Genomic DNA, 16,331 nt, shown 5'->3' with positions numbered 1-16,331 from the left:
AAGCCAAGACAACACTGTATGTTAACTAACTTGAGTTTAATTTTAAAAAATAACAGAAACACCTTCTAAACTTAACTAAGTGGAAAGTGATACATTTCGGGTGAACCATGTCGTACCAGGCTTTTTGCTCAGTGAATTGCCTGGTTTTAGAGACATGATATGATGTGCCATTTTAATGTAAAAGTATACCATGTTGTCAAGGGAGGCTATAGTAGAAATAAATCACATGTTGGTGGGTCAGTTTATATATACAGAAAATGCCTAAATGTGTCTTTGGAATCTATAAAATCCGGGTAAGACATATGCTTTTGACTGTACGTGATAGCTTCTGCGGATAGAATGTGAGACTTCCAGCCAGCCAGTGGCTCATTCTGAAGCACACAGCCTGTTTCCAAATTCATATTCTCTGAACTGATCAAGTCCCTCCTACACTGTTCAGTAAAACGTGTAGGTTCAACTTGGCTGCCCTTGCCATGATTTATTCATTGGCTCTCATCTAAAGTTCCCTGTGTCTCCCGGTCTTTGATGCAAATTAGCCAGATTCTACTGCCTCCCTCTGATGCCTTTTTACCCCTAAAGGTCTTTAGCTGTAAGAGCAAATGCAGTGAAATGTAAGGTTTCCCAAATTCAACCTTCCTCAGCCCACACAGTTTCCTCCAATTTGTAGAATAAAAACAAATACTCTTAAAATTTGAAAGACACCCCCTCCCACCCAGTGTAAAGTTTCTTCAGCTGATTGGGGCCATGAGCCAAACCACATTGTAGTAAGTAAGATGGGTCAAAATCATTCCAAACTTACCATCTGCCCATAAAGCATAACACAGAAATATTCTAAAGAGAAATTATTAGAAAATTACTTTTCATCATAATTACCACAAGTAACAAAGGAGAAACTAACTAAAGCAATGGCTTAGAAAGGTGACTCAGTCTGGGCAATCACACAGATAAAAGCTACATTCAGCAAGCAGTTCACACAAATGTATTGTTCCCTGCAAACCCTGGTTATTTGGAGGCCTGTGGTGTACATTTGACAATATGCTTCTAATAACTAGAGATATTTTTCTTAGAAGGGAACATATCTTCCTGATACTTTCACTGCTACAAGATTACTAAGGCTATCTATCAGTGCTCTTATAAAAAGCAAGTTTGAGTAAAATTATTTTTTTCTTTCTTTTAAAACAATAGAAAAATGATTGAGATAAATGAGAACAAGATATACGTAAGCACTAGACAAAGACGAGAAAATAATAATTTGATTTGCCTGAACCTAAATAAAATCCATACCAGAAATTAATTTTTTTAAAAATTGTTTAATGTTTACTTGTTTTTGACAGAGAGAGAGAGAGAGAGAGAGAGAGAGAGAGCATGAGCAGGGGAGGGGCAGAGAGAGAGGGAGACAGAATCCAAAGCAGGCTCCAGGCTCTGAGCTGTCAGCACAGAGCCGGATGTGGGGCTCGAACTCACAGACCGCGAGATCATGACCTGAGCTGAAGTCAGACACTCAACCAACTGAGCCATCCAGGCGCCCCCAGAAATTAATTTTTTAAAAAAGAAAAAAAAAAACCCACCCAGATCAAGATTTGGTAATATTTGGGAGAATGGAGAGGAGATGAGAAACAAGGAGTTAGGTCAGGATGATACACTTAAATAAAACATTTAAAATCTTAATCATGTTTAGGCTCTACTGTGTTTTGCAACAATAAAATTCCATGAAAAGGACCCTTCTAAATTGTCAAGGGCCCAATCCTGGTACAATACAAACTGAATTCCCAAGAGATTCGATAGTTACTTGCTTTGCCTCTAATTTTAATATACTTCATAAATATGTTTTGATTATATCAGTAAGTTACAATGGAATGAGAGCTTTCCATTTCAAGAGCAAACTCAAACTCTGTTTAACTGGGTAGTTGCCCCTAAGTATGTGGTTTCAGAGGCATGACCTCCACCTTCATTCAGCAAATTAAAGGATTTTAAAGCATTAAAAACAGATGAATCAGTTTTATAAGCAGTTTGGAAGGGAATAAAACTGTGTGAGAAATGTAAACTTTTTTACGACTCAATGATAGTTTACTTAATAAACAAGAGGTCAGTGGTATGTTGAATTGCTGTGAACAAATATTTGTTGGTGTCATCAGTTGCTAACAAATGGTACAACAGATTAATCAAGTAGGTGTTTTATAGTCATAATCATTTCTTAATGCACATCTTTACCTATTACTGTCACTTTGAACAAAACTCTTTGACCATCAGTAAATAACACACAATAAAAATTCATTCCCAGAACTTAAAAAAAAAAAGTGACTCAAAGTAAGCAGTATAGAATATTAAGTAGTACTAGACAAAGATTTTTTAATTAGTTTTACATTCGTCTCCTGTGTTATTTTAAAACTTTCTTGGTAAATGGCTCAGTGAGGCTAAAGTATAGCACCATGGTGGATGGAAGGAATCTCAGAGCAGCCCAGTTCAGCACAACAAATATTTGAGTCCTAAGCATGGCAGGAGTGCAGGGGACACATCTGTCCATTTGAAAGCTCCACCCACCTTCCCTGTCTAGGTGTATCTGCCACAGCCCATACATCACAGAACTCCATACCCTTCCCACCACACACCCAGGTCCCAGTCACAGCAGACTAGACTGGGAGTGTACAACTAGCCAAGCAACCCACAGTCAGCACTGGGCCAATAAGATTCTCAGAACAAAACCCAGACACTAAGGCCAAGAGATCTATAGAGTTGACCCCAGGCAGCTGGTAAGTAAATGGAGAAAGGAGGTCTTGAGAGAAAAACAAGGCACTCAGATACACAGAAGAGCATCTACTGAAGCATGTGACGGGAGAACTGGAAAGAGACAGACAAAGGCAGAAATGGATAGATGGAGGCAGAGACTACAGACAAAGAGAGACAGCAAACAAATGGAAAGAGATGACAGCCAGGTAGTGATGAGGACAGCTGGCAGAGAGCAACATGGACAGACAGGAATATAGACAAAAGGCCAAGAGCAACAGAGACAGAAAACAGAGACCATCCATGGCAGGCAGCAGTAGGCAGAGATAGGTGGGAAGACAGATGGAGAGAGGAGAGACAGACAGAATGGAAGCGGGGAGGGGGGTGGGGAGGAGGGCCAACAGAGAATACAACAGCATGAGCCAGAACTGGAGAATGGGCACCCAAGAGCAAGAGACCTGTAGCAATCCAGGGGTGCCTGGGTGGCTCAACTGGTTAAGTGTCTGACTTTTGACTTCAGCTCAGGTCATGATCTCATGGTTTATGAGTTCAAGCCCTGCATCAGGCTCCATGCTGACAGCATGGAACCTGCTTGGGAGTCTTTCTCTCTGCCTCTCTCTCTTCCTCTGTCTCTCTTAAAATAAATAAACTTAAAAAAAAAAAAACAGAGAGAGACCTGTAGCAATACATAAAGAGTGAGAAGAGAATGTAAGGCTGTTGAAAGAACATACAGGAGAGACAGAGGAGACTGAGACCAAGAGCCAGAAGAAGATAGAGAAAGAGAAGAAAACCAGAAAATTCAAAGAGAAGGCATAACTAGAGACAATTAGAAGGTAGGGATTGGAAGTTGGGGGAGAGAAGGATAGTTAATTTGTATACTGGGATCCACAAAATGGTGGCCACCCCAGCGGCCTGGCCCATGTCACAAATCTAAACCTAAGGCAGCCCACACTGGGAACTGCCTATCAAGGACACCTAACACACACCAATTCCAGGCCTCCAACTCAGCTTCAGCTAGCCTACCTTACCCAGAAAACAGGACCTGCTAGCCTCATAAGGAAATTTCTGACCACCTAACCAACAGTAATGCCATGTTTCTGCGTTGTCTAACACTGCATAAAACCCGCTCTTGTCCCAAATCCCTCTGTAAAAGCCTCTGTTGCCTGTGAGGGACTGTACTCCCCCAATCCATGGATTGTTTTCCCTTGAATAAAGGGCATCAAACTCATTACTAAATTGTTTGAGTTTTGCCACTGTCAGGAACAACAGAGAAAAGTGGCACACCCCATGAAGTCAGGCCAGAGCACAATCTCTGGACAGGCTCGCCAGGTGGGAAAAGTATAAAGTATAATTTTACCTGACAGAAGGAGAAAGACTAGAATTGAGGGCCTCCTCTGTCTTCAGAAAGTATCAGTTATCACTTCAGAATGGCAGATTGATCCCACACATGTATTTCCTCGTTCTGGGATGATGGCTTAAAAATTAAAAGGAATATAACAACAATGAAGAGAAGGGAGTTAACAGCAGGCATGAGCTCCATTTCTGGAAGAGAAAAAGTAGATGGAGGGTAACTATGCAGAAGAGGAAACTACAACTTCAAAATTCCAGAGGGATCTGGCCAAGCAGGGGGCTACTAGGGCCAGCAGGTCCCTGGAGAGAATCAAGACACTGAAACACAAGCTCCTACCTAAGGCAGGAACACCATGTGAGAGAAACTAGAAAACTAATTGAAAGACTACAGAGAAAAAGACCACTCACCCAGTGAACCCTCCTCCATCCACACACCCTAGCACCCAACCATTTACTTTGCAAGTAAAAACAAACAAACAAAAACCGCATGGGGTTATCTCACAATCACTGGTCCTCCAACTGCCACATGCATGGAGCCTCCTGGAGGGCTCAGTAAAACACAGTCACTGGGCCCGTTCCCCAGAGTTTCTGATGCACCAGGTTTGAGGTAGGGTCTGAGAATCCGCACCCTTAACAAATTCCTAGAGATTCCACTATTAGAAATTAACTGAAGACAATTTACTTAGTCTCTTTAAACCTCAGTGTCTGCACCTGTAGAATAGGAATAATTGAAGTACCCACAGAACAAGGGTTATAGTGAGCATTAGAAGAGTCAATGCATGTAAAACCTTCACATACTGCCACACGTGAGAAAGGCGATTTGTCTAAGGTCATGATTATAACCAGTAATTACAATGGGTGCTTATAACTAGTACTACTGCCTTCTGATGTCTCTGATAAACTCCATTTACTTATGGTCTTTCCTGACTTCTGAGCTCATGAAAGTGAGAAAAGATAAAGGAAGGAATATAAAAGTAGCTCTTCAGCCAGTAGGGTGACCAACTTGTCGAGTTGAAAAACAAGGCTACACTGCCTTCAGCAGGCAGAACACAGGGGTTTTTTGTTAAGTTAAAAGAAATATCTGAGCTCACCCCCTCACCAAGTTCACCCCCATGATTAAATCTGGTCTGGACATAAAGGTTGAGAAAGTACTTGATCCAGAGAACAAGTAACTGGTTCTATCAGTCAGTTGTGGCATGGAAATAATGGCACACTCAAATAGTTAGAGGAGTGTTTGATAACAAAGCTATTTACAAAGCCATATGGGTGAGGTATGGGCAGTAGCATGCTGGTGAGTCATGGCAAATTATTTATACCATTTGCCAATTTCTGAGGTGCAAATACTCCCAGCATGGTATATTTAAAGCTACCAACGTGAAGTCCCAGAACCTAGAATAGATGCCCATAATCAGATCTTGAAAGGTAGTACCAGCCAGCTGTAGCCTGCCCCCAGAACACCACTAAGGAAAACTTCAGGGACAGCACAGTACCCCCCAGGGTTAGTATTGCTTGGAAACTGTAAGACATTCAGCTCTACCCAAACCCAAAGAGAGCGAGCTGGATATGTAACCTTTAATCAAGGGAAAACAGCAAGGCTATGATATAGGGAGGGAGGGAGAATGCTGTAGAGAGGAAACTGGGAGAATAAACACCACAGAATAAATAAATTCTCCCTCCCATCTCCTGGCGGTATGCCCCACAAGCTGAAGCGAGCCAGGAGCCAGAAGGCAAGGGAGCCTACTGACAAAATCCTTACAGGTTGGCCTCGCAGACAGAGAGCAGGTTGGAGAAGAAAAGAGAATGGCCCTAGGGAGGCAAGCAGAAGACAGGCAGTACACGGACTCACAAAGAGGCTCAAAACACAACCTTCATGATAGCAGTGCAGAACTCCAACCAATTCCACACCAATAATGCTGAGAAGACACAAAAGAAAACTAAAACTTAAAAATCTAGTGAGATAAAATAAATACAATCTTACCACTCAAATCAAATTAACTCCATTTTCTTTGCCATGGTTGTGAAGTCCTACTTTAAAATAGAAACCAAACCTAAGCAGGAGCTAAATATCAGTAAAATTTGCCAGTACAGTATCATCTTTGAGATACTGACCCCAGCACTCAAATGTCAGGGCAGGGTGCCTATATGCTGCTGCTTTCAGAAAAGAAGGAAAGAAGGAGAGGCCGTTCTTTACAAAAGCACCCAAAGTCATGACAGGACCTTTAAATTTGTTTTAATGTTTATTTATTTTTGAGAGAGAGAGACAGAACGAGCAGGGGAGGGGCAGAGAGAGGGGGAGACACAGAATCCGAAACAGGCTCCAGGCTCCAAGCTGTCAGCACAGAGCCTGACGTGGGGCTCAAACTCATGGACCGTGAGATCATGACCTGAGCCAAGGTCGGACACTCAACCAACTAAGCTACCCAGGCAGGACCTTTAAAAAGACATGAGGGGCGCCTGGGTGGCTCAGTCGGTTAAGCGGCCGACTTCGGCTCAGGTCATGATCTCGCGGTCCGTGAGTTCGAGCCCCGCGTCAGACTCTGTGCTGACAGCTCTGAGCCTGGAGCCTGTTTCGGATTCTGTGTCTCCCTCTCTCTGACCCTTCCCTGTTCATGCTCTGTCTCTCCCTGTCTCAAAAATAAATAAAACGTTAAAAAATTTTTTAAAAGATATGAAAAATGATGGTTTGGGAGCACTCTTGGTTAATAATTACATTAATAATTATAGAATTGATTCCGTTAATTTCAGAACATCAGTTTTATGCAACATAGGACTAATCAGAAGATTGTCATTTTAACTACGCAAAATGAACAATCTTAGAATGAGTAAGCAAACGATTACTGGCATAACTGTCTAACATGCAATTGGAAGAATTTCTGGTAGTTTGTCATTAACAGCAGCACATGACTGTTAGAGTAGACACCCTGAGAACTGAGGAGATGCCGAAGTTGGTCAGGTCGCAGTGTGTTCAGCAAGACTACACATGCACATAGAACAACCAGAGCATCAAACAAATTCCAGCATCTAAGATGTGCTATGTGAAAATTAATAATGGGAAACCCTACTAAAATGGAATGCAGAGGCCAGAAAGGGGAGCTCCCACACCGAACCACTCAACACCAAGAACTGTCCATTATAGACCCCCAAAGAAGAATCCTCAACAGGAAAGAATCAACAGCTACAGGCCCCAACAGGAAAAGATGTACACTGAATCTCCTAGAAGAATCAACCACCTCAGCAACTCATCCAATGAGAAACCATCATCACCCTGAATTCCTGCCTTTCTCTAATGGATGTTTGTTCAGAACAACCCCTCCCACTTCCTCCTTCTTCTCCATAAAATAACGTTCCTCTCCTTTGTTGGACTAGCCTATGGTTTCTGCCACAGCCTGCTTGTCCCAAATCATTCTCTGCGATTTCTGAATAAAACCAACTTGCTGATAAAATAACTGACTGTTTTATTTTTAAAGCCAACAGCTGAAAACTCACAATGGGTGAACAACCCAAGACAGCATGCCAAAGAAGTCAGAGCAATGAAATATCCCAAGAAATGAGATTTTTTTTTTTTTTTTTTTTTTTTTTTAGGAAAGCTTCTACCCACCAAAACGAAGCTTCACACATTCTGCAATCTTCTTTAAACTGACTTAAGGCATCTGGTCATCCCACAACCAATCTCACACACAAAAAATAAATGGCTATAAAAATCTAAGAATAATTTTGGGGTAAGGCATTTATAAAGGAAAAATGCACAGTGTGTGTTCAGTCAACACAACATCTCTTAAATCTTCTGAAGTTCACGTGCATATTGGTCTTTATCATAAATCCCTCAATGAGACCCAATATAAGAAAAGTCTCACTCATTTTGGTATGCTTAGGCTCCCGCACAGTATTGGGCACAAAGGAGGTCCACCATGTTTGTGAGTCTAAACCCATAAGCTAGCCTTTGCTTTTCCTTTTAGTTTATCTGTGATTTTTCATTCCTCCTTCATCTATGCCCTTCCATCATTTTCCATCTTCCATTAAAATAAACATAAATCATTCACTTCCTATTTCCTTCTCACTTCCAGCTCTACTTCTTACATAATCTCTGTCCCCAGGGTTTAGTGCTTCTCTATTTAAGAAAAATGAGTCTGCTAAACACACACATCCACACGTGCGTATGCATGGGTGCACCCTTGCCTGTACCCTTTCTTGCACACAATTCTAATTGTTCCAGACTTTCATGTCATTTACCATCATGCGTGAGGGAGTTCAGACTGTGAGAACATTTCAACACACAGTAGACACTGATGACTCCCAAAGGACAAGAGCAAGTTTTGTTTTCATTTCAAACTTGTTCATGTGCTTGCTATTAACATAACTCTAAATGACCCTGCTTTGCTAGTTACCAGGTTGTTTGGGCAAAGTCAGTATTGAAGAGAAAAAGGAGAAAATACCAAATTTTGGCAAGAACAAGGAGTGACAAGAATTCTCCGCTGCTGGTGGGACTGTAAATTGATACAAACCCTTCGGGAAATTGCTCGACAGCATCTACCACAGTTAACCATACACACCCCAGCTGTGCATGCATGAGAACTATGTTGCCTGCATGTCCAAAAAGACATGTATGAGAATGCCTGCAGCAGCACCAATAACAAAATCCTGGAAACAACTCAGTTGTTGCTGGAGGAAGCCATTGAGACAACATGACCACTAGGCTGACCTGCAAACTGGACCCAGGTGACTGAAGGCCCCACACCCTCTCCCCTGCCCTTGGGGTATACATTCTGCTCATTGCTCCCACAGTGGGAGCCACTCCAAGCATATAGCCTTGAGAGACGAAGGGTTTGATACCATGTGGACTGAATACATGACTGACCCCAATTAAGGCCTCTATATAAACTTTTAAGATTCTGGTGGTGGGTGGGGAATCTACCTGTCTTTCAGCTGCCCAAGACAAGCTTCCTAAGTAAGTTCCCTTGCTTACTAAACCTGCCACCTACCCGTCTGGAGTGGCCTGCCTCTTTCTTTGGTACGTCTTTGCTTTCCAGTGTGTGAACCAACACATGTCCATTAAAGGCAGAGTGGATAAATAAAACGTATAGTAGGTCATACCATAAAGTATTATGTCACTGTGAAAATGAACCAACGGTACATGTAACCATATAGGTTAATCCCCAACTGACAAAAGAATACATGCGGTAGGGCCCCAGGCATATAAAGCTCAAAAACAGACAAAAAGCAACTGCGGTGTTCAGAAATATAAAACAAGGTGGTCAAATTAGGAGGAAAAGCAAGAAAGTGATCACCATAAAGTCAAGAGATGGCTCTCTTTGGAGAATAAGGGAGTTGGGATCAGGAGGGGTCCCACGGGCCCCCGGGGGCTTCTGGAGAGCTGGCAAGACTCTATTTCTTGACGTAGATGGGGACAGCACAGTATTCACTTTATACAAATGTGCTGAGTTATACAAAATTATCTTATGTGCCTTCCTACTGTGGTATTATACAATGAAAAAGGTTTAAAAAAAAAAAAAAGGAGAAGAATCAAGACAGGAAAACTGTTATCAAATTACCACCAAAAAAAATTTTTTTTTTGTTTTCTGGTGGAAAAAGGAGCGAAATAGGTCAGTTTTGTTCCATGGGGCAGATCTCAAATGAGTGGTGGCTATAAGAGGACAGAATTGGGTGAGACCAAAGAATAACAACAAGAAAAGAAAGAAGAGGAGAAGGAAAGAGAAAGGAAGGGAATGGAAAGACAGGGGAGGGAAGGGAAAGGAAGAGAAGGGAAGAGAAGGCAAAACAAGACAAGAGACACTAGTGCTCAATTACAGTTGCTTAGAACATTCCTGACAAAGTGAGTGTCCCATCACTGAGGGTATTCAAGCACTGGCTGGATAACAACAGAGAGGGATGTTCTGGAGTCTACTCAAACACTGGAAAAAACAGTACTTCAAAAACTAAGATTCTGTGATTCTGGCGTACCTCTTTCTCACCAGGTACAGGTGTGGCCACTTAAGGACACAAAAACAAACCACAGTCCAAATACCCTAAATGTATAAAGCAGACACTGACTTTACAAAAGGGATTCCTTTGGATAAAGAACTAAAATCTTTTTTAAATGTTTGCTTAGAAGCCATTAACAAGCAAAACTAAAGGGAAGGCAAAGATTTGAGAAACTTCAAGGTAAGGTGGGAGAAACCACTGCCAAAGGAAGCCTGACCACAAATGCATCTATTCTTTTACAAGAGATTATTGAAATAGAAGGACTTCATAGAAACCGTGGGGTTTGGAAGCTTTATTACCTTCTGTTAAAGCAGAAGCCTTCTCCCTGTTTCCGAGCTGGTATCAGTCACAAGGTTTAACTTTTTGACACTTTCAGAGCAAGACAGCTGAGCCTTGGCTGAAGGTTATCTTAGAGCTCATTACAAGAGGAAATAAGCGCTATTGGGCTGGTAATAATCCAGATTACCATCCATTCCCCCTTTCAGAGCAACAATGTATTTTAACCAGTTTTCTGTTTTATAAATATTACCGTGGCTCAACACATCTATGAGGAGACACAACACTACCCGCGGCTTTCATCCTGTTTGTGTACTAATTATATCAACAACCTGAACCAACTTAACACTATACAAAAACACAGCTGATTTAGCAATCTGTAAATTATACATGTACATAAATCTGTACCAAAATGTGCTGCGTTTCACTCCTGCTAATGTGCACGGATTCTTACTGGCACCTACAATTGTTTGATATAGGTTTCCGAACACTAAAACATATGTTCTGCCTAGAATGGGACCATTTAGGGTAATATTTTTGTAGTTCCCTGGCACTAAGGTCTGCCAGCCTTCCTAAGACAGATCTCCTATTTGCTTCAACAACCATTCTGACAGTAAGTGCCTGCAGATTTAAGCAACCATCAAAAAATATTCTGGAACAACACTTTCCAATCATGAATATAAAGAAAATCAGGCTGCCTTTGCCTATGTGGTAAAAAAAAAAAAAATCAATAGAAGGATTTGAAATGATCACCAACATGACCACAAGCAAAATTGGGGAGGAATTGATTATTCCTGCTAACTACTTGTGACTATTCAAAACACAGATAATTATCAAATCTCTCCTTCAAATGGTATTCAGAAAGTATCAGAGAAAGTTAAACTAGATTTTAGTCCCATCAAGACCAGTAAACACCTTAAAAATTGTCTTGTGGGGTTTTTTTTTCCCTTAAACACAACATCAGGCCTAAATAAGAGCTGCAGCCAGAAAACAGTGTGGAACGGGGTCCAGAAGCTTAGACCAAGATTCACTAGAATGTAACTTTCTAAGGGTAAAGTTGTTTCCCACTTTATCCCCAGTGTTCAATAACTGTGCTCAACAAATCCTTTTTGAATGAACAAACCTGTCACAACCGCTGACTAGTCCCTGATGTGCCTCTGCCTTTTCTAACTCTGCCTTTTACTAACTGTAAGTAAATTACTTAACCAAATGATTCTTAGCTCTTGACACTTGAAAATGGAGGCACTGCACCTCCCCCACTGGCATATGAGGTGATATTTTCTGAAAAGTTATTTAACACTTTATAACTACAGCAGGTGCAGGAATAAGTGCCTGTTACCCTGCCTGTGACTTTAGCTAAACCCCCGAGAAAGGTGAAAATACTGCCTTCCTTAAAACAGAATTAGCTTCTCTTTTGCCTTGTTATTCTGTTTGGATGTGGTAGTGTGGTTATTAGCCAAAATGGATGTTGTCCTTGGTGTTATAACATTTTATTTAATCTCCACTGGGAAATTAAGCTTCTCTAAGATAAAATAATGGTAATACAAGGAAGGTCATTGCATAGTGTAACATAGGAGCATGACACAAGGGTCAAGGGTCTCATCAGCTGTGCCCTTAAATATTTGAGGAGATGTGTTCCCTTCAGTGTCTTCATCTATACAAAGATGGGAAAGAAGAGGCAGAGGACATAGCATCTAATCCTACAGGTTATCATATTCCAGATACCAGATATTCAAATGCCCCAAGACAAAGCCAGTTCTATTACCCATAAGCATATAATGAGAGTTGGGGGTTTTTTTGTTTTGTTTTTGTTTTTTAAGGATAACAATAGTTCCATAGGCAAAGTCATATGGCTGGAGAAACAATGATGTTACAGAAAGGATGAATGATACCCTCCAAAGACCTGTGTCAGGGACTGTGTGCCTGCTCCTTTGAATAAGTCTCTTAATATTCCTAGGACTCCGTTTCATGATCTGTAAAAGAGGAACAGTAATACTGCATAGGATTACTGGGAGAAAATGTTTAATATAGATGGTCAAAAAGTATTGCTATTTAAAGGTAAAATGCTATTTAAATACTGTAATGTCCAAAAAAAAAAAAATGGCTGGTGGATTTTAGGAGGAGACAATCAATATTTTTAAATAGACTTTTTCCATCACAGTAAAATAAAATAATGCATGTAGATATTGTGATATTTCCAAGAGTCCACATTATTTTTTTCTATTTGTGTTTAGAAATGTGATGAAAGGGATCACTAAAAGCTTAAATCTCACATTTCAAGACCAGAATATTTTCTTCTGAAATCATAGATAATTGTAAAAGTTCACCTGACTTTCCTAAGGTGTTTTTGTCTGTGTGGTTGATGTTGGTTGGTTGGTGGGTTAACTGAAGTCAAACTGTTGGAATCAGTACTAAAATTAAAATGCCAATGCTAAAAATATTCCCAGCTACTTATTCTATTGACATTCTATATATGCTTAGAGAAAAGTGGCTCTAAGAAAATCAACTAAACTAGGGTATTCTGCCTTCTCAGCTCCAAGATTCATTGTGTGTGTGTGTGTGTGTGTGTGTGTGTGTGTGTGTGTGTGTGTGTGTGGTATTAGTTCCACAATTCTTAAGGTCCTCCTACAAGCCCAAGGAACCTTATGACTATTACATGTAAGATTCTGTTACCTCCCTCTCCACTCAAAAACAGAATATGGTACACATTAGACACAAGGTTTCCCCTAATTTAAAGGACACTGCATCTTCACCCCCCCCCAAAAAAATGGAATTGTCACTGCTATTTATGAGAAAGTTGGTGTCACTGGCAATGGGGTCCCCAAATCTACAAGACTATCTCCATGACTCCTCACAGGTCAATAACCATAGCAATCACAGCAAATTAACTTTTTTTTAATTGGTTTTTTTTTATTGTCAAATTGGTTTCCATACAACACCCAGTGCTCATCCCAACAGGTGCCCTCCTCAATGCCCATCACCCACCCTCCTCTCCCTCCCACCCCCCATCAACCCTCAGTTTGTTCTCAGTTTTTAAGAGTCTCTTATGGTTTGCCTCCTTCCCTCTCTAACCTTTTTTTTTTCTTCCTACCCCAGCTAATACGCCAGATCCCAGCAAATTAACTCTTAAATAGTGCTTTTATTTAAAACCCCACGAACACCTCCAGGGTTTTTTTTATGACAGAAGAGTTCATTGTGACTATTCATGTAATAACCAGCATCCCCTTGAAGTCCCAGGTAATAGCTGTGACCTTGTTCTAAAAGCCACCTTAGTTAGTTTGAGTGAGGAAGACCTTGAAGGGAAAGGTGACTAACCACAGACTCTTCAATGCCCTTATTCTTACGAGGCACACAATAAATGACCATTTCTAAAATACTTAAATACATAATATGCTATCCTAATTAGCAAGGTTTTCATTGTGAGCTAAACTTAAATCACTTTTTAATAAAGAGCATTTCTTGGGAGCATAAGTCACCTTCCATGCTCTTCCCCTGAACCCCTAACTAAATCCAAATAGAAGCCCATGATTTTAACACAAGCTCCTCAAGGCTCTGAAACTGTCATATTTCCACATTTTTAAAACCTATTTCCTAAGTCAACTCTTCATGTCATCTGCCTCTGGAAGGAAAGGAGTCCCGGAGCCTGTAAAGAGCATCTCCAGACTTGGCCCCTTTCGTTTCAGCCCTTTGATGAACGGGCGCACCGCACCTTCCAGATGCCGAGCTATATGCTCTGCAAGTGCTTTAGCCAGGATGCTTTGCTGTGGCTCCTAAAGGAGACATCTGAAATGTATCCCTTTCCATCCCTGCTCTTAGGACTCTCGCCGTCCAGCGCTTCATGCCACTGTCCATCTTAATGCCACGGAGGGAGAGAGAGAGCAGCGGAGAGCACCGGTTTACTGGGTAACGGATAGATTTACAGGCTTGGTGAGTTTGGGAATTCATAGGTGAGCAAGATTTGTAGGCATAAAACGCTGCTGGGGTTTGGAAGAGAGGAACTGTGACAGGTTTGCCCCTGTGACTGCTTAGCCAGCTCTGCAACTATGCGCTCCACTTGTCATCTAAGTCCAGGAAACTCTGCCCCTCGTGAGCCTTAACTTAACCTCGAAAAGGGTGGGTGGGTGGGTGGGTGAAGAGGTGGAACCGGGTGGCCTGCGGCACGTCCCTAAGTCCCCACGTCCCTACACCTCGGACTTTTCGGCTCCCGGATGGAAGGTGGAGGCAGCCGCCGTCCCCCATCCCTCGGGGGCCGGAACCCGAGTGGCCTTCTCTCCCGCTGGCTCTCCCCCGGGAGAGGCAGCGCCTCGGGTGCAGCCCCGGAGAGCCTGGATAGCCTTCCCTGAGGGGTGGGCAGTACCCACGGGGAACGCGCTGCCGTTCCTGCCGCGTCCGGCTTCCCATCACTTTTCCCAGTACTTTACCCATCAGCTGTCACGCTCTCTGGAGAGGAGACAGAGAAGGCGCGAGAAAGGCCCCAAAGGCGTCCCCAACAGAGCTCTCCTCTTGGGATGGGGGCCCACAGCCCTCGCCCCACCCTGCCCACCTAGCCCAGCCTCCGGGAGGCAGCTCCCGGCGCCCGCGCCGCGGCTCCCAGCAGAGCTCCGGGTTCTGCTGCATCTGCTGGCGCCGAGCGGCGGGAGGCGTCGGCAATCGAGGCACGGATAATAAGCCTGGGTAACCGAAATCCGAATGCACCTCTTACCACTGGACCGCCGGACAATATTCTCCAGAAACGTGTTCTGCGGGGCCACCAGTCCTCTCCTGCCCCCGGCCATGGTCATCCTCCCGGCAGCTTGGGGTCCTGGGGGCGTCCGGCGAGGCTTCTCACGGCAGCAGGGAACTGGGCGCGGGGCCCGCGCGCGATCCCGGCTCGAAGCGCCCCATGCGCCCCGCGGGGACCCGGGCGGCCAGGGGCGGCGGCTCCCTCCGGCTGCCACCCTCGCGCCCTCTTCGCGCCTCCCTCCCTGCCGCCCGCCTCGCTGTGCACTCGCCCGGGGCTCGCCTCGCCGCAGCCGCTTCCGGGTGGGCGGAGGGAGTCGCGGCGCTTGGGCCGGGGCGCCCCCTACCGGGCGTTGCCCCCCGCCGGCCTGCGGGAGAGCGAGCGGGGGGCTCCCGCAGCGGCGGGAAGCGGCGGGCAGTCGTGGGCCGAGGCTGGATTGACAGCGCCACCCTCTGGGCACCGCCGGGAAATGGGTTCGGGTGCGCCTTGGGCTGGTGAAGAGGAGGGCGTTCTGAGCCGCCATCCTGGGTGGATTCACCTGCAACAAGATCACCACGAGCCTTGGGGAACATGATGCTGTACCCGTCTGCCTTCGCTCTGTTTCAGACTGGAGCCTCTGGGAGCTCCCAGGCTCTTGGAACACTTTCCCGCCTCTCATTAGGGTCTGTTAGCCTTATTTGTGAAAGTTGCCAGTGTTTTACCAGTAGTTAAAGGAGTTGAATTGTAAGAGGTCAGACTTGCAGAGTGGCCAACTGATTGGGCTCCAGAAGAGCTGTCTTGAGGTGTTTTTAAAGATAACCGAAGGCACTAATGCAGGTCCTGGTCGTTTGATAAATTTGCTGAGTGACTGACCTGATTTCTACTCTTATCCAGTGATATTTTAACAAAAGACTGAGAAAATATATGTACTGTATACAACATTTTTTTTTTGTTTTTTGCTTTTTTTTTTTTTTTTTTTTTAAGTTGACGCACGCCCTGTTGGTATCAGAGTGTAATGTTAGGAAACAGGAACAAACTGACAAACATTAAAACAGTGGGGTTGCCTCTGAGGGCATATGCTTGGGATAGGAGAGTGAGGTGGGCACCTTCCTGAACACTTGACATTAAGTAATAACCACAACCTGGGCTTGAAGGATGGTCTACACCACACGGAGTGAGGGGCTTGTCTCCACACCTGCCCCTGGTATGATGAATAATCACACACACCAAAGGTTTCTGAGCAGGAGCTCACGTTTGCTCACTCTCCTGTGCTCACTTATTTTGGGAGATTTCCACCTGCACA

General features: G+C 43.5%; 1 protein-coding gene across 3 annotated transcripts in view; it reads right to left on the bottom strand.

The window, feature by feature from the left end:
• The window catches only part of KCNH1 (potassium voltage-gated channel subfamily H member 1), a 390,176-nt gene extending 374,838 nt beyond the window's left edge, over positions 1 to 15,338 (bottom strand). The window contains exon 1 of one of the 3 annotated variants that reach the window (XM_058701734.1): positions 15,025 to 15,338. Coding sequence is in view for 2 of the 3 variants with exons in the window: in XM_058701731.1 (XP_058557714.1) it covers positions 15,032 to 15,110 (79 nt within the window). In the remaining variant the exon portion in view is untranslated. The remainder of the gene's footprint in view (positions 1 to 15,024) is intronic. The other 2 variants (XM_058701731.1, XM_058701732.1) reach the window with 2 other exon arrangements.
• Positions 15,339 to 16,331: the final 993 nt, after the last annotated feature.

The sequence above is a fragment of the Neofelis nebulosa genome, chromosome 15 (assembly GCF_028018385.1).
Source record: "Neofelis nebulosa isolate mNeoNeb1 chromosome 15, mNeoNeb1.pri, whole genome shotgun sequence".
Lineage (NCBI taxonomy): Eukaryota > Metazoa > Chordata > Mammalia > Carnivora > Felidae > Neofelis > Neofelis nebulosa.
The sequence above is the reverse complement of the archived record's forward strand: the minus strand, read 5'-3'. Positions and strand labels throughout refer to the sequence as shown.